We start from the raw sequence: 25,673 nt of genomic DNA, 5'->3' as shown, positions 1-25,673 counted from the left end.
ATTTTTCGGGGGAAGGAAGACTGGTCCCTATGCTTCTGGTAAGCGTAGGTACAATCCTCCTTCCCGACAGCCTGCGGCCCAGGCTAAGCCCCAGCGCGCTCGCTCTCGTCAGCAGCGTGCGCCTCAGCAAGGCCCCGCGGCTCCCCAGCAAAAGCAAGGGGCGAGCTTTTGACTGGCTCCAGCAGAGCATAGCCGACATCCAAGTGTCAGTGCCGGGCGACCTGCCGGTCGGGGGGAGGTTGAAAGCTTTTCACCAAAGGTGGCCTCTCATAACCTCCGATCAGTGGGTTCTCCAAATAGTCCGGCAGGGATACACCCTCAATTTGGCCTCAAAACCTCCAAATTGTCCACCGGGAGCTCAGTCTTACAGCTTCCAGCACAAGCAGGTACTTGCAGAGGAACTCTCCGCCCTTCTCAGCGCCAATGCGGTCGAGCCCGTGCCATCCGGGCAAGAAGGGCTGGGATTCTATTCCAGGTACTTCCTTGTGGAAAAGAAAACAGGGGGGATGCGTCCCATCCTAGACCTAAGGGCCCTGAACAAATATCTCGTAAAAGAAAAGTTCAGGATGCTTTCCCTGGGCACCCTTCTCCCCATGATTCAGCAAAACGATTGGCTATGCTCTCTGGACTTGAAGGATGCCTACACACACATCCCGATACTGCCAGCTCACAGACAGTATCTGCGATTTCAGTTGGGCACACGCCACTTCCAGTACTGTGTGCTACCCTTTGGGCTCGCCTCTGCGCCCAGGGTGTTCACAAAGTGCCTAGCTGTGGTAGCAGCGGCACTTCGCAGGCTGGGGGTGCACGTGTTCCCATATCTCGACGATTGGCTGGTGAAGAACACATCCGAGGCAGGAGCCCTGCAGTCCATGCAGATGACTATTCACCTCCTGGAGCTACTGGGGTTTGTGATAAATTACCCAAAGTCCCATCTTCTCCCAGTGCAGAAACTCGAATTCATAGGAGCCCTGCTGGATTCTCGGACAGCTCGCGCCTATCTTCCAGAGGCGAGAGCCAACAACTTGTTGTCCCTCGTCTCGCGGGTGCGTGCGTCCCAGCAGATCACAGCTCGGCAGATGTTGAGATTGCTGCGCCACATGGCCTCCACAGTTCATGAGACTCCCATGGCCCGCCTCCACATGAGATCTGCTCAATGGACCCTAGCCTCCCAGTGGTATCAGGCCGCTGGGGGTCTAGAGGACGTGATCCACTTGTCCACGAGTTTTCTCAAATCCCTGTATTGGTGGACGATTTGCTCCAATTTGACTCTGGGACGTCCCTTCCAAATTCCTCAGCCACAGAAAGTGCTGACCACGGATGCGTCTCTCCTGGGATTGGGAGCTCATGTCGATGGGCTTCACACCCAAGGAAGTTGGTCCCTCCAAGAACGCGATCTACAGATCAATCTTCTGGAGTTGCGAGCGATCTGGAACGCTCTGAAGGCTTTCAGAGATCGGCTGTCCCATCAAATTATCCAAATTCAGACAGACAACCAGGTTGCCATGTACTATGTCAACAAGCAGGGGGGCACCGGATCTCGCCCCCTGTGTCAGGAAGCCGTCAGCATGTGGCTCTGGGCCCGCCGTCTCGGCATGGTGCTCCAAGCCACATATCTGGCAGGCGTAAACAACAGTCTGGCCGACAGACTGAGCCGGATTATGCAACCTCACGAGTGGTCGCTCAACTCCAGAGTGGTGCGCCAGATCTTCCAAGCGTGGGGCACCCCCTTGGTGGATCTCTTCGCATCTCGAGTGAACCACAAAGTCCCTCAGTTCTGTTCCAGGCTTCAGGCCCCCGGCAGACTAGCATCGGATGCCTTCCTCCTGGATTGGGGGGAGGGCCTGCTGTATGCTTATCCTCCCATCCCTCTGGTGGGGAGGACTTTGTTGAAACTCAAGCAAGACCGAGGCACCATGATTCTGATTGCTCCTTTTTGGCCGCGTCAGATCTGGTTCCCCTTCTTCTGGAGTTATCCTCCGAAGAACCGTGGAGATTGGAGTGTTTTCCGACCCTCATCACACAGGACGAGGGGGCGCTTCTGCATCCCAACCTCCAGTCTCTGGCTCTCACGGCCTGGATGTTGAGGGCGTAGACTTTGCCTCTTTGGGTCTGTCAGAGGGTGTCTCCCGCATCTTGCTTGCTTCCAGGAAAGACTCCACTAAGAGAAGTTACTTCTTCCATTGGAGGAGGTTTGCCGTCTGGTGTGACAGCAAGGCCCTAGATCCTCGCTCTTGTCCTACTCAGACCCTGCTTGAATACCTTCTGCACTTGTCTGAGTCTGGTCTCAAGACCAACTCTGTAAGGGTTCACCTTAGTGCAATCAGTGCATACCATTACCGTGTGGAAGGTAAGCCGATCTCAGGACAGCCTTTAGTTGTTCGCTTCATGAGAGGTTTGCTTTTGTCAAAGCCCCCTGTCAAGCCTCCTACAGTGTCATGGGATCTCAATGTCGTTCTCACCCAGCTGATGAAACCTCCTTTTGAGCCACTGAATTCCTGCCATCTGAAGTACTTGACCTGGAAGGTCATTTTCTTGGTGGCAGTTACTTCAGCTCGTAGAGTCAGTGAGCTTCAGGCCCTGGTAGCCCAGGCCCCGTACACCAAATTTCATCGTAACAGAGTAGTCCTCCGCACTCACCCTAAGTTCCTGCCGAAGGTTGTGTCGGAGTTCCATCTGAACCAGTCAATTGTCTTGCCAACATTTTTTCCCCGTCCTCATTCCTGCCCTGCTGAACGTCAGCTGCACACATTGGACTGCAAGAGAGCATTGGCCTTCTACCTGGAGCGGACACAGCCCACCAGACAGTCCGCCCAATTGTTTGTTTCTTTTGACCCCAATAGGAGGGGAGTGGCTGTAGGGAAACGCACCATATCCAATTGGCTAGCAGATTGCATTTCCTTCACTTACGCCCAGGCGGGGCTGGCTCTTGAGGGTCATGTCACGGCTCATAATGTTAGAGCCATGGCTGCGTCGGTAGCCCACTTGAAGTCAGCCTCCATTGAAGAAATTTGCAAAGCTGCGACGTGGTCATCTGTCCACACATTCACATCTCATTACTGCCTGCAGCAGGATACCCGACGCGACAGTCGGTTCGGGCAGTCAGTTCTTCAGAACCTGTTTGGGCTTTAGGATCCAACTCCACCCCCCGAGGGCCCTGTTTGTTCTGTTCCAGGCTGCACTCTCAGTTAGTTGGTAAATTTTTTAGGTCAATCTCAGTTATGTCCTCGCCGTTGCGAGGCCCAATTGACCATGGTTGTTGTTTTGAGTGAGCCTGGGGGCTAGGGATACCCCATCAGTGAGAACAAGCAGCCTGCTTGTCCTCGGAGAAAGCGAATGCTACATACCTGTAGAAGGTATTCTCCGAGGACAGCAGGCTGATTGTTCTCACAAACCCGCCCGCCTCCCCTTTGGAGTTGTCTTCCCTTGAAGTGTATTGTCTTGCTACATACTGGACTGGCCGGCTCGAGCCGGTTTCGGGCGGGAAGACGGCCGCGCATGCGCGGTGCGCATGGGCGCGCGAGGACTAGCAAAGGCCTTTGCTAGTAAACTTTCCGATGGAGGGGGCTGCCGAGGACGTCAACCCATCAGTGAGAACAATCAGCCTGCTGTCCTCGGAGAATACCTTCTACAGGTATGTAGCATTCGCTTTCTCCGAGGACAAGCAGGCTGCTTGTTCTCACGACTGGGTTGACGTCCACGGCAGCCCCCACCAACCGGAAGAAAACTTCGCGGGCGGTCCCGCACGCAGGGCACGCCCACCGTGCATGCGCGCCCGTCTTCCCGCCCGTGCGTGACCGTTCCCGCTCAGTTTTTTTCTATTCCACGCTGGAGAGAGACGTGTTAGCGTCTCTCTCTGTCAGCCCCGGAAACCGGATGTTTTTTCTCTTTACGAACGCGTTCGCGTACTTCTTTCTTTCTTCTGTAAAAAAAAAAAAAAAGAAAAGAGAAAGTTTGTCCCCTTGTCGTCTTTTAGCCACGGGGGTGCCTCGTTGCAGCCTTGTGGCCGCCCGGTCGTTTTTTTTTCGGGTGTGCTTTTCACCGCCACCATCGACGACGCGATTTTTCCTTCGATGTCCTTGAAGGTCCTGAGCGGATTCAAGAAGTGTGGTCGGTGCGGCCGGCAGATCTCGCAAACCGATACCCACGCTTGGTGCCTCCAGTGCCTTGGGCTGGAGCATAATACCAAGACGTGCACCTTGTATCTCGGCTTGCGGAAGCGGACACAGCTGGCGAGGCAAGTTCTTCGGGACCGTCTTTTTGGAACTTACGCCGGCCCCTCAACGGCATCGGTGTCTACGGCCACATCTTCGGTACCGATGTCGACGAAATGGGCACCAACGATGGCACCGACCCCAGGAGTACAGGTACCGTTGGGCCACCAGGCTGCTGGCGATCGGCCCTGGCCACGCCCTCTACCCAGGGCCATTGGGACCGAACCCTGTCAGACCCAATCCCTCGAGGCCAGGGGGGTTCTACCTCCTCTTCATCTCTACCGCCGAGCGCCGATGACGGGCACCGAAAGAAAACCAAGAAGCACCGTCATCGGTTGCCCACGGCGCACGGGACTACCAGCTCCGGCGCCTCGAGAGATGATTCGACGCCGAGGAAGCAGCAGTGCCGAGAGGAGCGTTCCCCCTCGGTTGAAGAGGTGTCGCTGCGTCAGTCCATGGGTGCTTCGGTACCGTCTCCTGGACCCGAGCAGCTTCCGGCACCAACACCCACACCGGCCCCCCTGCCTTTCCCGACAGCGGGCCTTGACGAGTGCCTCCGAGCCATCCTTCCGGGGATTCTGGAAGGGCTGATGCGCCTGGCTCTGCCGACACCGGGGGTGCTTGTGCCCCCGGCGCCGTTGATGGAGGCGCCGGTGTGCTCTAGCCCGATGCCGCGGCCGCCGACGCCACTTGCGGCACCGGTATCGACCGCCACGCAGGTGGAATCCCCGTTGATGGAGGGAGCTTCATCCCCGCCGGCGCGGGAGTCCACCGCTCGACGCCATCACCGGGGACTTTGTTCCTCGCAGTCGAGACGGGCCCGGTTAAGGTCTGAGCTGCAAGAGCTCATGTCCGACACCAAGGAAGAGGCCTCGTGGGGGGAGGAGGAGGACCCCAGATATTTCTCCTCAGAGGAGTCTGAGGGCCTTCCCTCTGACCCCACTCCTTCACCGGAGAGGAATCTCTTGCCCCCTGAGAGCCTCTCCTTTGCCTCCTTTGTCAGGGACATGTGTATTTGCATTCCCTTCCCCGTGGTCTCTGTGGATGAGCCGAGGGCTGAGATGCTCGAGGTCCTCGACTATCCATCACCACCTAGAGAGTCTTCCACGGTGCCGTTGCACAATGTCCTCAAAGAGACACTGCTTTGGAACTGGCTGAAGCCATTATCTAACCCCACCATCCCCAAGAAAGCGGAGTCCCAATACAGGATCCACTCTGACCCAGAGTTGATGCGGCCCCAATTGCCTCATGACTCGGCGGTCGTGGACTCTGCTCTCAAGAGAGCACGGAGTTCGAGGGATACCGCCTTCTCGCACTCTGGACTCGTTTGGGAGGAAGGCCTACCAATCTTCCATGCTCGTGACCCGCATCCAGTCATACCAGCTCTACACGAGCATTCACATGCGGAACAATGTGAAGCAACTGGCGGACCTGGTCGACAAGCTCCCTCCGGAGCAGTCCAGGCCCTTTCAGGAGGTGGTGAGGCAGCTGAAGGCGTGCAGAAAGTTCCTGTCCAGGGGTATCTACGACACCTGTGATGTGGCATCCCGAGCTGCGGCCCAAGGTATAGTGATGCGCAGACTCTCCTGGCTGCGTGCCTCTGACCTGGACAACCGCACCCAGCAGCGACTGGCGGATGTCCCTTGCTGGGGGGATAACATTTTCGGCGAGAAAGTCGAGCAGTTAGTAGACCAACTACACCAGCGGGAAACTGCTCTCGACAAGCTCTCCCACCGGGCGCCTTCAGCATCCACCTCAGCAGGTGGACATTTTTCCTGGGCCAGGCAGGCTGCGCCCTACGCCTACAACAAGCGTAGTTACACCCAGCTGGCCCGAAGGCCTCCTCAGGCACAGGGACAGTCCCAGCGCGCTCGTTCCCGTCAACAGCGTGCACCCAAGCAGCCTCCCGGCGCCTCCACAGCAAAAGCCGGGGACGGGCTTTTGACTGGATCCATGGGAACATAGCCGCCATCAACATGTCCATACCGGACGACCTGCCAATCGGAGGGAGGTTGAAAGTTTTTCACCAAAGGTGGCCTCTGATAACCTCCGACCAGTGGGTTCTCCAAATAGTGCGGTGCGGATACACCCTGAATTTGGCCTCCACTCCACCAAATTGCCCACCGGGAGCCCAATCCTTCAGCTCCCATCACAAGCAGGTACTTGCAGAGGAACTCTCCGCCCTTCTCAGCACCAATGCGGTCGAGCACGTACCACCCAGGCAGGAAGGGCAGGGATTCTATTCCAGGTACTTCCTTGTGGAAAAGAAAACAGGGGGGATGCGCCCCATCCTAGACCTGAGAGGCCTGAACAAATACCTGGTCAAAGAGAAGTTCAGGATGCTTTCCTTGGGCACCCTTCTTCCCATGATTCAGAAAGACGATTGGCTATGTTCCCTGGATTTAAAGGAAGCTTACACTCACATCCCGATACTGCCAGCTCACAGACAGTATCTCCGATTCCGTCTGGGGACACAGCACTTTCAGTATTGTGTGCTGCCCTTTGGGCTCGCCTCTGCACCACGGGTGTTCACGAAGTGTCTCGTGGTGGTTGCGGCGTATCTACGCAAGCTGGGAGTGCGTGTGTTCCCGTATCTCGACAATTGGCTGGTCAAGAGCACCTCAGAGGCAGGAGCTCTTCGGTCCATGCAGTGTACTATCCACCTTCTGGAGCTGCTGGGGTTTGTGATAAATTACCCGAAGTCCCATCTCCAGCCAGTCCAATCTCTGGAATTCATAGCGCTGCTGAATTCTCAGATGGCTCAGGCCTTCCTTCCCGAAGCAAGGGTGCAGAACCTTCTATCCCTTGCCTCTCAGACCAGAGCGTCTCAGCAGGTCACAGCTCGGCAGATGTTGAGACTCCTGGGTCATATGGCCTCCACGGTTCATGTGACTCCCATGGCTCGCCTTCACATGAGACCTGCTCAATGGACCCTAGCTTCCCAGTGGTGTCAAGCTACCGGGAATCTAGAAGATGCCATCCGCCTGTCCATCAGTTGCCGCAATTCGCTGCACTGGTGGACCATTCGGACCAATTTGACTCTGGGACGTCCATTCCAAATTCCGCAGCCCACGAAGGTGCTGACGACGGATGCATCTCGCCTGGGGTGGGGAGCTCATGTCGATGGGCTCCACACCCAGGGGCTGTGGTCCCTCCAGGAACAGGATCTTCAGATCAACCTCCTGGAGCTCCGAGCGGTCTGGAATGCACTGAAGGCCTTCAGAGATCGGCTGTTCTGCCAAATCATCCAAATTCGGACAATCAGGTTGCAATGTATTACATCAACAAGCAGGGGGGCACCGGATCTCGCCCCCTGTGTCAGGAAGCCGTCGGGATGTGGCGTTGGGCCTGCCAGTTCGGCATGCTTCTCCAAGCCACATACCTGGCAGGTGTAAATAACAGTCTGGCCGACAGACTGAGCAGAGTCATGCAACCGCACGAGTGGTCGCTCCATTCCAGAGTGGTACGCAAGATCTTCCGAGAGTGGGGCACTCCCTCGGTAGACCTTTTCGCCTCTCAGACCAACCACAAGCTGCCTCTGTTCTGTTCCAGACTACAGGCACACGGCAGACTAGCGTCGAATGCCTTTCTCCTCCATTGGGGGACCGGCCTCCTGTATGCTTATCCTCCCATACCTTTGGTGGGGAAGACCTTACTGAAGCTCAAGCAAGACCACGGCACCATGATTCTGATAGCACCCTTTTGGCCCCATCAGATCTGGTTCCCTCTACTTCTGGAGTTGTCTTCCGAAGAACCATGGAGATTGGAGTGTTTTCCGACTCTCATTTCGCAGAACGACAGAGCGCTTCTGCACCCCAACCTTCAGTCTCTGGCTGTTGAGGCCGTAGATTTTGCTTCGTTGGGTTTGTCTGAGGGTGTCTCCCGTGTCTTGCTTGACTCTAGAAAGGATTCCACTAAAAAGAGTTACTTTTTCAAGTGGAGGAGGTTTGTCGTTTGGTGTGAGAGCAAGGCCCTAGAACCTCGTTCTTGTCCTGCACAGAACCTGCTTGAATACCTTCTGCACTTATCAGAGTCTGGCCTCAAGACCAACTCAGTAAGGAATCTCTTTAGTGCGATTAGTGCTTACCATCATCGTGTAGAGGGTAAAGCCATCTCTGGAGAGCCTTTAGTCGTTCGATTCATGAGAGGCTTGCTTTTGTCAAAGCCCCCTGTCAAGCCTCCTGCAGTGTCATGGGATCTCGTCGTCGTCCTCACCCAGCTGATGAAACCTCCTTTTGAGCCACTGAATTCCTGTCATCTGAAGTACTTGACCTGGAAGGTCATTTTCTTGGTGGCAGTTATTTCAGCTCGTAGAGTCAGTGAGCTTCAAGCCCTGGTAGCTCATGCTCCTTATACCAAATTTCATCATAACATAGTACTCCGCACTCACCCTAAGTTCTTGCCAAAGGTGGTGTCTGAGTTCCATCTTAACCAGTCAATTGTCTTGCCAACATTCTTTCCCAGACCACATACCCGCCCTGCTGAACGTCAGTTGCACACATTGGACTGCAAGCGAGCGTTGGCCTTCTATCTGGAGCGGACACAGCCCCACAGACAGTCCGCCCAATTGTTTATTTCTTTCGACCCCAATAGGAAAGGGGTCGCTGTCTGGAAATGCACCATCTCCAATTGGCTAGCAGATTGCATTTTCTTCCCTTACGCCCAGGCTGGGCTGGCTCTTGAGGGTCATGTCACAGCTCATAGTGTTAGAGCCATGGCAGCGTCAGTGGCCCACTTGAAGTCAGCCACTATTGAAGAGATTTGCAAGGCTGCGACATGGTCATCAGTCCACATATTCACATCACATTACTGCCTCCAGCAGGATACCCGACGCGACAGTCTGTTCGGGCAGTCGGTGCTGCAGAATCTGTTTGGGGTTTGAATCCAACTCCACCCTTCAGGACCCGATTTACTCTGTTCAGGCTGCACTCTCAGTTAGTTGTTCTTCGTAGGTCAATTTCTGTTATGCCCTCACCGTTGCGAGGTTCAATTGACCTGGGTTCTTGTTTTGAGTGAGCCTGAGAGCTAGGGATACCCCAGTCGTGAGAACAAGCAGCCTGCTTGTCCTCGGAGAAAGCGAATGATACATACCTGTAGCAGGTGTTCTCCGAGGACAGCAGGCTGATTGTTCTCACCCACCCTCCCTCCTCCCCTTTGGAGTTGCGTTTACTCATTTCTTTGCTTGTCATTCAACTGAGCGGGAACGGTCACACACGGGCGGGAAGACGGCCACACATGCACGGTGGGCGTGCCCTGCGTGCGGGACCGCCCGCGAAGTTTTCTTCCGGTTGGTGGGGGCTTCTGTGGACGTCAACCCAGTCGTGAGAACAATCAGCCTGCTGTCCTCGGAGAACACCTGCTACAGGTATGTATCATTCGCTTTATTGCCATTACCCTGCCCCCGCCCCCTCCCTTCCGTTCCTTTTATACCAACCTAGAATTTTACCTTTCTTGGGTGGAGACTTATAGCAGTGTGTAATTTGACTTTTAGGATTTTATTTTTTGTAATATTTGTTTGAGTTTACAACTCTGAGCTCAAGGTGAATTGCATACAAGTACAGTTGACATTTCCTAGCTATAAAGGATTACCATCTGTTTTATATCTGAGGCAGTGGAGAGTGAAATGATTTGCTAAAGGTTTGGAATGTTGGCAGAAGTAGAAGTTGAGGTATGAGCATTGCTACTGGGGTGCCATTCGGTCAGGGCTGCATAGGTAATGCTTACGCAGAGAGTGAGGATGTGACTCAGACATTACTAGCTTGAAGAGGCTTATGAGCATGGGGATTGTAGTGGATGACCTGAAGAGGAAGGGGTTAAATTTGGGAGGACAAACCCACTTTGATTTTGAAAGAATATTTAACAGTATTACAAGCTCCAGTAGAGAGAGATTCAGCTGAATTCAGATTCAGGAGACAGAAAAAATGAAAGATAAATACTTATTTCTAAAGTCATGAATAATCTAATTTGCTGAATGTTTTGTGATACTTTAGGATATTTTAGATGAAATGAGAAAGGAATTAACAAAATTAAAAGAAGAACTCATTGATGGTAAGTATGATATGAATAGATTCATTTCTTAATTTGCATTGGTGAGAGGCTGTTTAGAGAAGCCCATAAATGAAAGTACTACTACTACTTAACATTTTTAAAGCGCTACTAGGGTTACGCAGCGCTGTACAGTTTAACATGGAAGGACAGTCCCTGCTCAAGGAGCTTACAATCTAAAAGACAGGTGTACAATCTAAAGACAAGTGTACAATCTAAAAGACAAGTGTAGAGTCAATCTGATAGGGCATACTATATTTCTCGAGAGGTGGTGGCTTGGTAGCACGCCATTCCCCAGTAAAAACAGTCTGCATGATTCTGCACTGTACTGTGTTTCAGCTGTTAATGTCTCTGTGCATTATGACAAGAAATTCTACTTTTTAAATGTTGCTACTCTGTTTATGCAGTATTTGTGGGGACTTTCATGCTTTCATTTGTATTGCTGCCCTGTGATGCTTTTGTTCCCTTCAGTGTATTTCCCTTGATTGGCCACCAGGTGGTGTATGACCTCTGCATTATAGCTGTAGCAGAGGTCTGTTTTTTTCTCTGTAGCTTACCTTCCCCAAAGAAAAGAGGAAAACCCCTGAAAAGTGTCACCTGGAGTGGCATTGGTCAGACATCCTCAGTGCTAATTCTCTGTGCCCTAGTTGGCCCTGAAGCCTTACTAGAATGTGCTAGAGCCTAAAACTCATCATTCTTGGCCTCTTTTACAAAGCCGCGCTAGCCATTCCTGGTGCAGCAAATGAGAGGAAACCAATTCAATTCCTGTGGGCTTCCTCTCATTTGCCATGCAAGAATCACTAGCGTGGCTTTGTAAAATAGGTCTTTAGAATTGAGAGTGTGGAGGGAGTAGACCTGCATAGAGGCCCTCTTCAATTACTGTGAGCAGTTTTTTTCCTGGCCTCCCCAGATACTACTTAGGTAGTAAAAAGTGTTCAGTTAGATTTAACATTAAATCCCTGTTGTTTTACCTGTTTGTTTGCTTTTTTGAGTCTTTTACCATTCATTGTTCTGCTTTTTTTTTTTTTTTTTAATATAATAAACCTATTAGTTTGTTAGCTCTGTTGTCCTGGACTGACTAAGAATCTTGGCAGTTTGTGTTCTCAGTCTGTAACTGTTTTTCTAGGAACTGTGGGGCTCCAGAATTGTGGCTCCCACTGTCCCTAGAAACCACCGGGAAAGTAATTTGTGGGTGGGAGACTCGCCCAGAGGCAAGCAGGACCCAGTGGTAGGTGCAGGTGGGCCTGGACAGTGCTGGGTAGGACCCTCCAGGTGGCCACAGGGTTAACACTAGTTTGATGCTAGGGGTAGCACAAGTGTTATGGGACAGAATTCACATCAGGGGAGAGTATAAGTACAGTTTACTTGCATCTTTTAGTAATTGACAAAAAAAAACCCATTAAAACACTTTGCCTTAATGCATCAAAAAGTAAAACTTCAATATTAATAGCTTTGCTAGTTTTGTTGGGCCTTGTCTCTTATGCCTTTATGTTTTAATATCTGCAGGTATAAAGAGAATACGTTGTTTTTTTTTGGGGGGGGGGTGTTTAATGAAGTTCAAATTTGCACAAAAATCCAGAATATATCAAAAGAAAAAGGTTTTAACATATAAATAAAAATAAGAAAATTGGTGATTTTTCCCATGATAAGAGAGACTGTAGTATCTTTCTAAAATACCTAATATGTACAGTAAGGAAATTAACAGCCAATCTGGACTACATAGCTCTCTAGCTGCTGTCTATTCTGCTGCGAGTTATTTTCTCTCGTTCATAGTACCTACTACATTAGCAGTTGGTTTCTCTCCATTCATAGCTCCTGCTCACCTACGGTCATTCTGAATTGCAGTTCTGACCTTCCATTCTTCAGAGGTGATGGTAGTCTAGCACTCTGCTTTCCTGGTGTCACTGCTTGTTTCCTTGTTGTCACTTGTGTTGCTTGTGTCACTCTTGTTGCCGCTGGTCATCCACTTAGCAAGTTACTAGAGCTTCCTTGGACACAAACCTCCAGGTTGTAGGTTCAGCAGGCTCACTTATTTTTGCATAGCTCATATAGGATACAAAGGCTGTAGCCTTTAAGGTCTCATGCCTTCAGACTGCGTGATATAGTGGATTATCATTTTCTTCTCGGCCTCATAGACTGTCTGGGTTATTAAATCTGTGTCCTAATTCTGTGGTCGTTTTCATGGCCTCTTTCTCGTAGCTCCATCTTATGGTTTTTCATAGCTGTATTTGGCTTCTGATTCCATAGATGGCTGTCTGGAAGTTCATCTAAATTCTTATTTTTCACCTTTGGCTTCATCTGCTCCTCCAGGGCATCCCTGAGAGATACCATTCTCTTGGCCTGTTCTCTGCAGGAGCTTATGCTCATATTCTACAGTTGCTTCCTTCTGTTGTTTTTTTTTTTTTTAAATACCTTATTTATTTATTTGTTGCATTTATATCCCACATTATCCCACCTCTTTGCAGGCTCAATACATATAATACCTTACATATTCTGTGAAAGAAATTAGGCCTATGCCTGCTTAATGAATTCTTCTAATGGGGACACTGCTTTGCTATATCCCATTTTGTCTGGTATGGATAGAAGAAAAACTATGGCTTACCTGATGATTTTCTTAACCTTTAATCCTTCCTGACCAGTCCAGAACCCTCCCTGTTCTTTTCATTATGCCTTATATTTATTCACAGATGTCATGTTTTTGGCTTTCCATTGCCTTTCCACCAATGTCACATGTCTCTTGACTCGCCAAATTAGCTGTATGTTAGTTGATTTTCAGCCTTTCTACATGGTAAAACTCAGACTGGGTGGCTTTATTGGCTGCTGAGTTAATACTGTTATTCGCTATAGAAAATAATCCAGAACTAGCCCTTCGGCACAAACTTAAACCTGCACTGAAAAAGGCATAAACTTGTACATGCATTCTATGTATTTTCTAAAATGAGCATACATTGCTTTTTGAAGGAAGGCTTGCCTTTTTTTCTCAAGCTTCTAATTAAACAAAAATCAATAGAATTTCAGTTTTTATAAGCTGCCTAAATCTATTCTGATTGAAGGGATACAGACGTTGTAAATAAGCTCTGCCCAGATTATAACTCCAGGAACGCCAATGTGCATATAAAAATACATGATCTTGGTGCATGTACTTCACATTTTTAGATGTGCACTTTTCTAATAACCATTTTTTTGCATGTAAAACATACAGTTGGTTAAGATTGAAGGTATCCCTTTTAATTCAGTGGTTCTCAGCTCAGTCCTTTGAACACAGTTTAAAGGATATCCACAATGTTTAAAGGATTCTCCACACCAGAAATCTCAGCCAAAATCCAGGCCAATGTATCAGCCTGCCTGTCTGACATTGCTGCCTGGATGTCTCAGCGCCATCTGAAACGAAACATGACCAAGACTGAGCTTCTCATCTTTCCCCCTAAACCAACCTCTCCTCCTCCCTGTCTCATCAGCTCATAACCATGGGGTCATCTTCGACTCCTCCCTCTCCTTCTCTGCACATATTCAGCAGACTGCTAAAACCTGTCGTTTCTTTCTCTATAATCTCAGCAAAATTCGCCCTTTCCTTTCTGAGCACACTACCAGAACCCGCATCCACACTCTTATCACCTCTCGCTTAGACTTTTGCAACTTGCTTCTCACAGGTCTCCCACTTAGCCATCTCTCTCCTCTTAATCTGTTCAAAATTCTGCTGCACGACTAATATTCTGCCAGTGTCGTTTTGCTCATATTAGCCCTCTCCTCAAGTCACTTCACTGGCTTCCTATCCGTTTCCGCATTCAGTTCAAACTCCTCTTATTGACCTATAAGTGCATTCACTCTGCAGCTCCTCAGTACCTCTCCACTCTCATCTCTCCCTACATTCCTCCCTGGGAACTCCGTTCACTGGGTAAATCTCTCTTATCTGTACCCTTCTCCTCCACTGCTAACTCCAGACTTCATTCCTTTTATCTTGCCGCACCATATACCTGGAATAGACTTCCTGAGCCGGTACGTCAAGCTCCATCTCTGGCCATCTTCAAATCTAAGCTAAAAGCCCACCTTTTTGATGCTGCCTTTAACTCCTAACCCTTATTCACTTGTTCAGAACCCTTATTTTATCATCCTCACTTTAATATTCCCTTATACTACTACTACTACTTAACATTTCTAAAGCGCTGCCAGAGTTATGCAGCGCTGTACAATTCTAACACAGAAGGACAGTCCCTGCTCAAAGAGCTTACAATCTAATGGACAAGTGTAGAGTCAGTCAAGTAGGGGTAGTCAATTTGGGGCATTCACGATTACATGAAAGGTACAAAGGTATAAAGGTTAGGTGCCGAAAGCAATATTGAAGAGGTGGGCTTTGAGCAATGATTTGAAGACGGGTAAGGAGGGGGCTTGGCATAGGGGTTCAGGAAGTTTATTCCATGCGTAAGGTGATGCGAGGCAGAATGGGCGGAGCCTGGAATTGGTGTTGAGAGGAGGGGTTTGTCCTGTGAGCGGAGGTTACGGGCGGGAATATAAGGGGAGATGAGGCTAGAGAGGTAATGAGGTGCTGCAGACTGAGTGCATTTGTAGGTAAGAAGGAGAAGTTTGAACTGTATGCGGTATCTGATCGGAAGCCAGTGAAGTGACTTGAGGAGAGGGGTGATATGAGTATATCGGTTCAAGCGGAATATAAGGCGTGCAGCGGAGTTCTGAACTGATTGAAGGGGGGATAGATGGTTAAGAGGGAGGCCAGTGAGGAGTAGGTTGCAATAGTCAAGGCGAGAGGTGATGAGAGCGTGGATGAGGGTTCGGGTGGTGTGCTCAGAGAGGAAAGGGTGAATCTTGCTGATATTAAAGAGGAAGAAGCGACAGGTCTTGGCTGTTTGTTGGATATGTGCAGAGAAGGAGAGGGAAGAGTCGAAGATGACTCCGAGGTTGCGGGCAGATGAGACGGGGAGGATGAGGGTGTTATCAACTGAGATCGAGAGCGGAGGAAGAGGAGAAGTGGGTTTTGGTGGAAAGACGATAAGCTCGGTCTTGGCCATGTTCAGTTTCAGGTGGCGGATGGACATCCAAGCAGCAATGTCGGATAAGCAGGCCGACACCTTGGCGTGGGTCTCCACAGTGATGTCTGGTGTGGAGAGATACAGCTGGGTGTCATCAGCATAAAGATGATACTGGAATCCATGGGATGAGATCAGTGAGCCCAGGGAAGAGGTGTAGATTGAGAAAAGAAGAGGTCCAAGGACAGATCCCTGGGGAACTCCAACAGAGAGCGGGATGGGGGTGGAGGAGGATCCATGAGAGTGTACTTTGAAGGTGCGGTGGGAAAGATAGGATGAGAACCAGGAGAGGACAGAGCCCTGGAATCCAAATGAGGTCAGTGTGGCAAGAAGTAAGTCATGATTGACAGTGTCGAAGGCGGCGGATAGATCGAGGAGGATAAGGATGGAGTAATGGCCTCTGGATTTGGCAAGGAACAGGTCATTACAGACTTTAGAGAGTGCTGTTTCTGTCGAGTGTAGAGGGCGAAAACCAGATTGAAGTGGATCGAGGATGGCCTGAGAGGAGAGGAAATCGAGACAGCGGCTGTGAACGGCACGCTCAAGTATTTTGGAGAGGAAGGGTTAGGAGGGAGATGGGGCGGTAGTTGGAGGGACAGGCCGGGTCAAGTGAAGGTTTTTTTGAGGAGAGGTGTGACTACGGCGTGCTTGAAGGTGTCAGGGACAGTTGCAGTGGAGAGAGAGAGAGAGGTTGAGGGGATGACAGTATGAGAGATGGTGTTCAGTAAGTTGGTGGGGATGGGATCCAAGGAACAGGTTGTGCATTTCGAGGAGGAAAGGAGGCGGGCGGTTTCCTCCTCGGTGATAACAGGAAAGGAGGAGAAAGAGTTAGTTGGTTGGTTGAGGGAGGGGGCTGAAGAGAGAAGAGTGGCTTGGTGGTGAATTCACAGTTGATCTTTTGCACTTTGTTATGGAAGTAGTCAGCCAGAGATTGAGGAGAGAGGGAGGGGGGAGTGGGAGAGGAGGGCACTTTGAGGAGGGAGTTAAGGGTGGCGAAGAGACGACGAGGGTTTGGAGCTGAGAGAATTGGTTAATTGGGTATAGTAGTCCTGTTTGGCAAGGAATAGGGAGGACTGGAAGGAGGATAGCATGAATTTGTAATGAAGGAAATCCGAATGGGTGCAGGATTTCCTCCAGAGGAGTTCAGCAGATCGGGCGCAGGAGCGAAGGTAGCGAATGCAAGGGGTCAACCAGGGCTGAGGATTAGTACGCCTTGTGGGACGGGAGATGGATGGTGCGAGGGTGTCCAGAGCAGCGGAGAGAGTGGCATTATAAGCGGAGACAGCCTTGTCGACAGACTCGGAGGACATGATAGAGGGGAGGAGATCAGAAATACTAGAGGATAAGGTGGGAGGGTCAATAGCCTGGAGATTCCTAGAAGTAGTGGTTAATGTTGGGCGGGGCTGAGGGGGCGGGGGTGACGGACGGTGAAGGTGATCAGGTGATGGTCAGAGATAGGAAGAGCCGAGGTGTGGAAATTGGAGGGTGAGCCGGAGAAGGAGAGGATGAGGTCAAGACAATGGCCATCATGGTGAGTAGGGACGGTGGAGCACAGCTGGAGGCCGAAGGAGGATGTTAGAGTGAGGAACTGAGGAGCGTGAGAGTCGGAGGGGTCGTCAACGTGTATGTTAAAATCTCCGAGGATGAGGGACGGAGATGAGGGGTCAAGAAAAACAGAAAGCCAGGCATCGAAGTCAGTGAGGAAGGAAGAGAGAGATTTATCAGGGGGGCAGTAGATGACTGCAACTCTGAGTGGCAACGGGTAGAATAGACGGATGGAGTGAACTTCAAAGGATGAGAAGCAGTGAGATTGTGGTAGGGGGAGGGGTTGAAAACTACAGGCAGGTGAGAGTAGTAACCCGACACCTCCTCTGCAGCCGACTGGGCGGGGGGTGTGGGAGAAAAGATAGCCTCCATGGCATAGGGCCGCGACTGAGGCCGAGTCATCGGGGGTGAGCCAGGTTTCAGTTAGGGCGAGCAGATGAAGGGAGCGGGAGATAAAGAGATCGTGGATGAGGAGAAGTTTGTTGCGCACGGAGCGGGCATTCCACAGGGCGCACGAGAAGGGGAGGGAAGAAGGGGGAAGGAGGGGAACAGGAATGAGATTGGAGATGTCTCGGAAGCGTTTGCATGGATAAGACGAGGGCATGTGTGGAGGGCCTGGATTGGGATTAATGTCTCCGGCCGATAGTAGGAGAAGGAGCAGGAGAGAGCGGAGGAGGGTGGGGGAGGTAGGGCGACGAAGGCAACGAAGACGGGATGAGCTTAGTAGGAATGGGAATGGGATAATGGCAGGAAGGAAATGCTGAAGGTTGAGATCTAGGAAGGAGTGGGGGGATAGAAGAGATGGTGCGGTGGTGTGGGACGGGGGTGGGTAGGGTAATGCAGTAGTGAGTAGGATTGAAGGGGACATGGGTGGGCAATGAGTACCTGCGGTGGACAGCGGTGGGGGGAAGGAGAAAAGATTAGGAAGGGACAGGGCGATGAAGAGAATGTGTAAAGGGGCCATGGTCAGGGAGGCTGGTAGGTGATAGATGAGCTGGTAGGCAGACAGGGTGATATGTGAGCAGGTAGGCAGGCGGGGAGGCAGTTAGGTAGTTGTGCAGGCTTGAAGGCAGGCAGGGAGGCAGTTAGGAATTTGTGCAGGCTTGAGGCAGACGGGGAGGCAGTTAGGTAGTTAAGGAAGCTAGGTGGCAGGCAGGTGGTTGATGGATTGATAGGCAAGTTGATGGTCTGGCAAGCAGGCAGGTTGGTTGCTGATCAGCGAGCAAGTTGATGGACTGACAGTATGCAGGTTGGTTGCTGGTAGGCAGGCAGGCAGGTAGATGGACTGAAACAAGCTGGAGCAGACGGATTGGCTCAGGCTGGAGCAGATGAGCAGGAACAAGCTGGAGTTGGCTGGAACAAGTTGGAATGGGCTGGAACAAGCTGGAGCATTAGAGCAGGAACGAGCTGGGACACGGGCTGGAACAAGCTGGAACAGGCTAGGCCAGATGGGCTGGAGTAAGCTGGATCAGATGGACTGGAGCAAGTTGGAGCAGAAGACAGCGGCGCTGCAGGACTGGAACACGTTGGGACAAGCAGGTGCAGATGTACTGGAGCAAGTAGGAACAGACGGACTTGGACAAGCAGGTGGACTGTTTGTCCTAATTAAATTGTAAGCTCTGTCGAGCAGGGAGTGTCTCTTCATGTTCAAGTGTACAGCGCTGCGTACATCTAGTAGTGCTATAGAAATGATTAGTAGTAGTAATGAAGATGTGTGAGATTTGCATACATTGAAGATACTATGTGCATATTCATTGAGGATATCCTTTAAACCTGACTGGGTTAAATAAATGTTAGCATATTTTCATAAAGAGTCCTTAGATTCTAAATCCACTTGGGGAGGGAAATAGCTTATATACCTGCTTGTAACTTGCCTTGAGTTTTGATTTAGAAAGGATGAATAATAAAATATCAAATGCAATTTTATCATGACCTTTATACTGATGTATCCTTTATGATAGGACTGACATTTTTCAATTTCAACTGAAACCAAAACTGCAGCCGAAACTTATCACCTGGTTTCAAACTAAAGTTTGTATCAATTGAACCATTGAGGCCAATTTGTCAGAGCTTGACGTCTTGCAGCCCACTGCTAAGCCACAGGAAATTACTACTACCTTCCAGTCCCAGGAACTGCAAGTATAGGCTGACAACTGGGAGAGCTATTTTAACAAGGACATCTCAATAAATCTGGCACATTTGAGTTCCCAAGTCAATGTTAAATATCCTCTGAGACCGGAACTTCGTGAGAATGTATAGAAAAAAAAATCATGATTACCAACTTTTTATGCTTACCCAAATTGTGCAAAAGTAGCATTGAGATGTTTTCCATTTTGTATTTATTTATAAAACTGATTAAGTACAAACATGATATAGATTCTTACTAAAATAGAGTAAAGGAGTCCAAACACTGGTCTACACTCTAGATATTATACCAGCCTGATGCACAATCCAGAATAATAAAGCACATTGATGTTACTGAATACGAGGACTATATGCTCTGAAAAATTGCAATCAAGAGCAATACATTTCTGAAATTTTCTAATATGTAAACTTCATTTCATTGTAATATTTCCCTACTAACACTATAAGCAGACCACTACTTATGCAAACAATCTTCAGGTTCCTTTCTCATAGAATCTAGCTTCATCATACCTAACAGAGCCTGGAACTTCTTTAGAATCACCTAAATAGTTTCCAAACAGACTATATATAAAAATTTAAATAATGAAAGACCATATTTTACCTCCAAGTAAAATAGTCTCTGTGCAAAAGAAAACAGAAACTAAAAGCCACAGTAATTTTACAGCGACCAACTTTGTTCCACATTTGGAGTGACGGTTGATGTCTTATCTCCATAGAGAGGCTACTTTACAAACTTCGTTATTTATGCACATTTGTAGATTTCTCTACTCTCCATTCTGTTTGCCACGCCTTTCTGATCTCACGTATAGATTACTGTAACTCTGTATATGCTGGTTCACTGTGCTCCTAAATTAAGCGCCTATAAACTTTACAAAACATGCTGCAAGGTTACTTTCCAATTCTGAGAAATTCAATCATATCACTCCACTCTTTATGCATCTTCAGGGGCTTCCTCTATAGTATCGAATTTGGTTTAAAATTCTCATTCCAACACACAAATCTTATTACTTAGGGGAATCCTTATCTGTCTTCTTGAACTATCCTTTACACCCCCACTCGATCATTAATGCTCTCAACTCCAACTGATTAGTTTTTCCTAATCCTAAACTGGTACATTACGAATCTACCCATTACTCAGCTTTCTTTTAACTCTCACCTAAGCTATGGACTAATCTTCTCCCTTCCATTCATAATGAAGCATCCTTTTCCAGGTTTAGAACTTTATTGAAGACTCATTTTTTCACCATGGCTTTTTCTCCTGAAAGTTAATTGCTCATAGTGTTTTGCTGTTGACTGTAGAGATATTTGAATGGCCAGATATACTGTACAGTTTGAGAATTATTGATTTGATCTTGTTTCATTTGTGGTCTTTTCTATCTTAACTATTGCATCCCTTTTCCTATATTTTGTTTTTTTAGATTGTACACCGCTTAGATCTTTCAGTACAAGCAGTATAGAAAGTCTTATTAAACATAATTCCTAAGGAGCTTATCCCAGATTTACAGACTTAAATTCCTACTAAATGTTTGTATCAAAAGCAATTATTTGGAGCACGCTAATTACCATATAAACTACTATGCAAGATCATAACATCCTTACTTGCAATCACATTCCACAAAAATAAAATGCAGAGAGTGGCTTCCCCCCAACTACCTTACAATCCTTTGTAGTCTAGTGATGTAGTCAGGGCAGAAGTGATCCCCAGTCACTCTTGTCCATGTCAGTTCTACTCTCAAAATGGCTGCCTTGACCTCTTGCAGCAGTCTTGCAAGATTGCCACTAGAGGTAATTTTGAGAACAGCGTAAGCATGGACAGGAGTGCTTGGGGATCACTCCTCCCCTGATTACACACGTAGACTGCCAAAGGTTGTAAGAGAGGCTTGAGGGGGGCACCTACAGGTGGGCAAGGGGAAGAGGTAAATCCTGTTTGGAGGGAGATACAGGACAAAGCACACATTTTTGGCTTTCAACAAAAGCAGTCCATTTCGGCTGAAACTGGGCAGAAAAACGTTTTTGGGCTACTTTCAGCACCGTAACCAAAACCGAAATTTGGTCAAGTATAGATCATATAGTGCATATAGCTAGAGATGTGAACATTGATATTTCTTCATACCATGAAATAAAGCTATGAAAAAAGTCATGATTATAAAGTCAGATCTCATGATGATGTGAGAGTGTATCTGCAGATCTTTTGAAATGTGTACTGAAATGTCAAACATTTTTATTTTATTATTTTAATTGTTTTTTCTCAACCAGCAATCAGGCAGGAACTGAACAAGTCAAATACTACATAGAAGACTACAAGAGTAATGATTTTTTTGACATGACTTAAGACTGACTGCATTTTATAAAAGCCGTTTTAAGCCAACGGAGAAGACCTGTGCCCCGCAGGAAGGGAAATGATGCGGACAACACCACTTTGGCGATATGCTGTGTCCTTTGGTTTGCTGCTCTGTTTTCTCCTTTGAAACTGATGGAGAAACATCTTGGTTACTGGATTCGTTATGCAGAAATTCCTTTACTTGTCAGATCCACAGCACATTGAAATGTCATGCCAAGATAAAAATTGCACATTGTTTTAAAAGAGGTTTGTGAAGGCCTTTAGAGAGGTTTTCTTTCATGAATGCTTTAGCAAGTTCCACTGTCGTGTACTGCAAGCGTATCTCAGGTTTGTCTTCCTATATTCGTTATTCCATGAATAACTTAAGAGATCACAAACTTACCAAAACTGTATTGCTGGAAAATGTCAGATTGCCAAAATGGAGTAAGATGTTAATATTCAAAAGGCAATATTTGCAAGAAGGTGAGCTAGAAAATGGTAAGGCACATCAGGTTTTGGTAATTTAAACAGGAAGCCTCTCTCATTAGCCTTCAAAGTAAATTGTAGAAACAAAACCATAAAAGCAAATATGGCCCAGACTTTAAAGACATAGATGCCTTCCTACATTGTTACAATGCTTTACCAAATCTAAGATTTCTATATAATATGGATCAGTGCTGAAATACAAGTCATTAGTATGTTGTAGATTTAAGTTTTCTGAATTTTAATTTTATGCATGTGGGCAGTTTTTAATGTGTCACAACCACTACACAGTTGGGTATGTTAATTACAGATAGTGCATGTCACAAAAGTATTATGTTGTCTTTTTATTTTCAATATATGCCCAGCAAAATTATTTGGCTAGGGCTCTTGGGAAATCTTTAGGTTTCAAATTTCTTTTATTCTAAATTTATAGTTGAACATCCCTTTCTCCCTATGATGGGTCACTTCTATGTATAAAAATGAGGGAAAGGTGTTCACTTTAACCAGTAACTGAAGCCAAGTAAATCCACTTTTTGTCTACTCATTAGGATTTCTGTGTTCTACTCACTGGTATTTCAGCAGTTCAGGCTAATAGTGCCCATATCCAAGATTGCTTCGTCTTTCCTTCTCTGTTCAAATTCAGTATTTGGTAAGTTGAAACCAAACCCTCATAATGCAAACAAAATTGCCCCTAATTAATGGCATTTGAATTTTGCATTGGTCTTTGAAAAAATTAAGTCAGTCAGTACTTGATTAGTTGTTCCTTTTTAAGGGACTGGTTCTTGCTGCGGTTAGATCATTTTGTGGTACAGCATAGAATTTTAAAACTGTACTTGGAAAAATAAAAGTATTTTTTTGTTGTTGTGACAGCCGCTGAGCTGCCCCTGCAGTTAACACATGAAGGAGGTTTATAGTATGTGCTTTTTCTCATTCAAGCTCAGCCTTTGTGATCTGAAGCTTTGCTATTTGATGCTACCCCAATGGATACAGTAGAATCATGCCTTCAACAGAGAAAAGTAGAGCTAAAGAAAAAGGTGGTGGTGATGTTTTAGCAAAACTTGGTGAATGGGGGCCAGGAAAACATTCCCACATTAGAAATTACAGTTTGGACACCGAGGTGACTTTTTGCAATAAAAGCTTGAAACATGAACTTTCTGCAAGTAATATGGGTAGTACTTTGCAGTATTGTGAACAATCAAGTAAGTGTACCTGATGCATCTTGGATTTTGCAGAGCTGTAACAGTGCCATATTTGCTTTTGAATCTGTGCTGATCTAGTCTAACAAGACAGATCTTACCTAGGGGTTGTGAAAAGTATTCATCAGTGTGTGCGTGTGTTTTGGGGGTTTTGTTTGTTGTTTGGGGGTTTTTTGTTTGTTTGTTTTTTTTTTACTATACTTACCAGAATCCCTGTAGCTCAGCTCACAGGACGAGAGCTTTAAATAGCATATTCTGGTATGTGCTGGTCACCAGAGCAATTAAACAGTACTTTGCTGCTCCAAAAAAGGCTCAGAAGAAGGCTTTTTTAAATTATTGAAATGTGTTTGCATTTATGTGGGAACTTGACTACAATGGAGTGGAAGTGCTACCAGATCCAACATAAAGCCTTTTCCTGCATGGTGCAAAGTGAAGGCACTTTTACAAATAAAGTAGTTTCACTTAATGAGGCATTTTCATCTTTCATGTAACTTTTCTTTATGCAAACAGTTACCCCGATCAGCAATCATGTTGTGATTTTTGTTCATTGATCAAAATATTACAAATTTAGCCTAAGCAGCATTTCATGGGTACACAGAGTCCAAAGGTACAATAGATGATTGAAGTCTCGAACTGTGGAAGAAAATGGTTTATGCACTAAACGTTTTGTGCCTTCGTCTATAATTAACATGGTTTCTGTTTGTTTTGGGGGTTTTTTTTAAAGAACAAATATGTTTTCATACTGTTTTAAATATTTTACAAATCGCAGTTTACACATTTTTGTTCCTCTCCTCTTTATCCTGTTATGCTCTACCCCCTCAGAAACGTGGTGTAAAGATAACACTGAGTTTAAACGTAGATCATATTTTACCCTTTAGTCCTAAAATTGAAATCAGAAGGCAGTTGGAGCCAGAAAATAGCACAAAAGTGATCATAAATCATAAAAAGGTATATCTCAGTTTTGCCAAGCTATCTTGTCTTGAATCTGAACAGAGAAGCCCAGATGTTTCATGATGTGGGCCTTGTCAATGAAATATTTTCCATTGTATCTTAGTTTGGAAGAATGTCAACTTCCAGATTCTCCTCATAGTGTGAGAACAGCAAGGGGATACACAGCCAAAAGTGTACATTATGATGCAGTGGAGAAGGTCCCAGGGATAATGCTCGCGATGTAAAACCATAGGGTTCTCTGCTGACACTTTATTATATGATACCTCCTCTTCTCTGCACCTTTTCTTTACATATCTGTTAGAGAGAGGCTGGTTTTTGGACTGTGCTCCTGTAATCTGAATTTTGCCATTGCAAAAATCAATCAGGGTTTAAAAAAAAGTCTCTGCTGACACGGGGGACTATTTTTGTACTGTATTAAATTTATCACAAGCCATTCATGCTGATTCACATACAGGAATGCATCCTGTAAATGGCTCTGCCCTCTTGGATTTTAACTGTTAGTAGCCAAAAACAGTCCCATCTCTACTTACATTGCATATGTTTTTCTGGCTCCACTTTTTGTTTGCTTTGATGTAAGCTATGCTTAAACTCCGCTGGAATTCAGAGACCCAGTTTTCAAGGGGTTTTGTGTGGGGTTTTATCCTGTAAACATTTCCTTCCCCAGTTTTCAGTGAGTGTCATTGGCAGAGATTTCAGCTATCAAAATGAACTGCATTGACTAAGATATATTTTTGCTCATTGTTGGAACAAGTTGTACAAGAGGCCTGTTGTTATTCTTTGGAATTTTTTTTTTTTTTGTATGCTGGGATATCTTAGGCTGTGTATGGTTTAGGGGATCCTTTATTATTTCCTGGAAAGTCTTACTTTCCTCAACACTGTGATCTGAGCTGTGAAATTTTTGTACCACACACAGGCTAACAAATCAACTGCAATCAAACTGAATGTACAAATCTTAGTGCTGGTGCTGAAATCTCTTCATGTATTCACCATGATTTAAAGTTCATGTTTAATGTTTTCAAGCATCCAAGTGTCAAATCAAAACTGAAAGAGATTGTTGAAGTTCATGCTTTAGATTTATCTCCTTGTTTTCCTCCATTCATCTCTATTTTTACCATATCATTTCATTTTAAATTCCTTACATGCTAACATTTGTTTTCTTTTGAGCAAATTAAATAAAATTGAAATATATACATCTCGTCCCAATCTGTCTGTTAAAATTTAAATTTGGCAGTCTGGTTTGTTGAAAAATGCCTGAAGAACCTAACTTTGCTTTGCTGCTTTACATGTTGCTATCATACTTTTTTTTCCCTACTTTAAGGCATGAGCCAAAATGAATATTCTGCAGAGTTATGTATCAGAAGGATATGTATTCCTTATAAATGAATAATTTCCCAAAGATTCAAAACATCAGTTGTTGGCTCAGGCATTTTGTTTTTAAAGGTCCTTTTAGTAAAGTGTTGTGAAGTTTTGCATTTTCCATTCAATAAATGCAGAGCCTGTAGACTAATTGATTGGAATAGTCCCATACAGTTACCTCACACTAATGTGCCTTCTCCATGGACAAGCAGGGAATATGCGGACAGATCCTGTGTGAGATGCTGTCCTCTTAGCTCAGGAATTCTGTTCTTCTAAGGCCTCTGAGCATGTATGAGTGTTTCCACACTCATTATGGCTGCTGCTGCTGCTCAATCTTTTTCTTGGCCAGAGTGAATGGACACTCCCCCCAGCTCTCCCA

The 25,673-nt window shown here is 47.0% G+C and overlaps 1 protein-coding gene across 1 annotated transcript in view; it reads left to right on the top strand.

Moving 5' to 3' along the window:
- The window catches only part of ENAH (ENAH actin regulator), a 273,492-nt gene extending 248,366 nt beyond the window's left edge, over positions 1–25,126 (top strand). The window contains exons 12-13 of the mRNA XM_030195712.1: positions 10,205–10,262; positions 21,245–25,126. Of these exons, the coding sequence (XP_030051572.1) occupies positions 10,205–10,262; positions 21,245–21,282 (96 nt within the window). The 3' untranslated portion in view covers positions 21,283–25,126. The remainder of the gene's footprint in view (positions 1–10,204; positions 10,263–21,244) is intronic.
- Positions 25,127–25,673: the final 547 nt, after the last annotated feature.

Source organism: Microcaecilia unicolor, chromosome 3, assembly GCF_901765095.1.
Source record: "Microcaecilia unicolor chromosome 3, aMicUni1.1, whole genome shotgun sequence".
NCBI classification, from domain to species: domain Eukaryota; kingdom Metazoa; phylum Chordata; class Amphibia; order Gymnophiona; family Siphonopidae; genus Microcaecilia; species Microcaecilia unicolor.
Note: the sequence above shows the minus strand (reverse complement) of the source record. Positions and strands in the feature narration are given on the sequence as shown.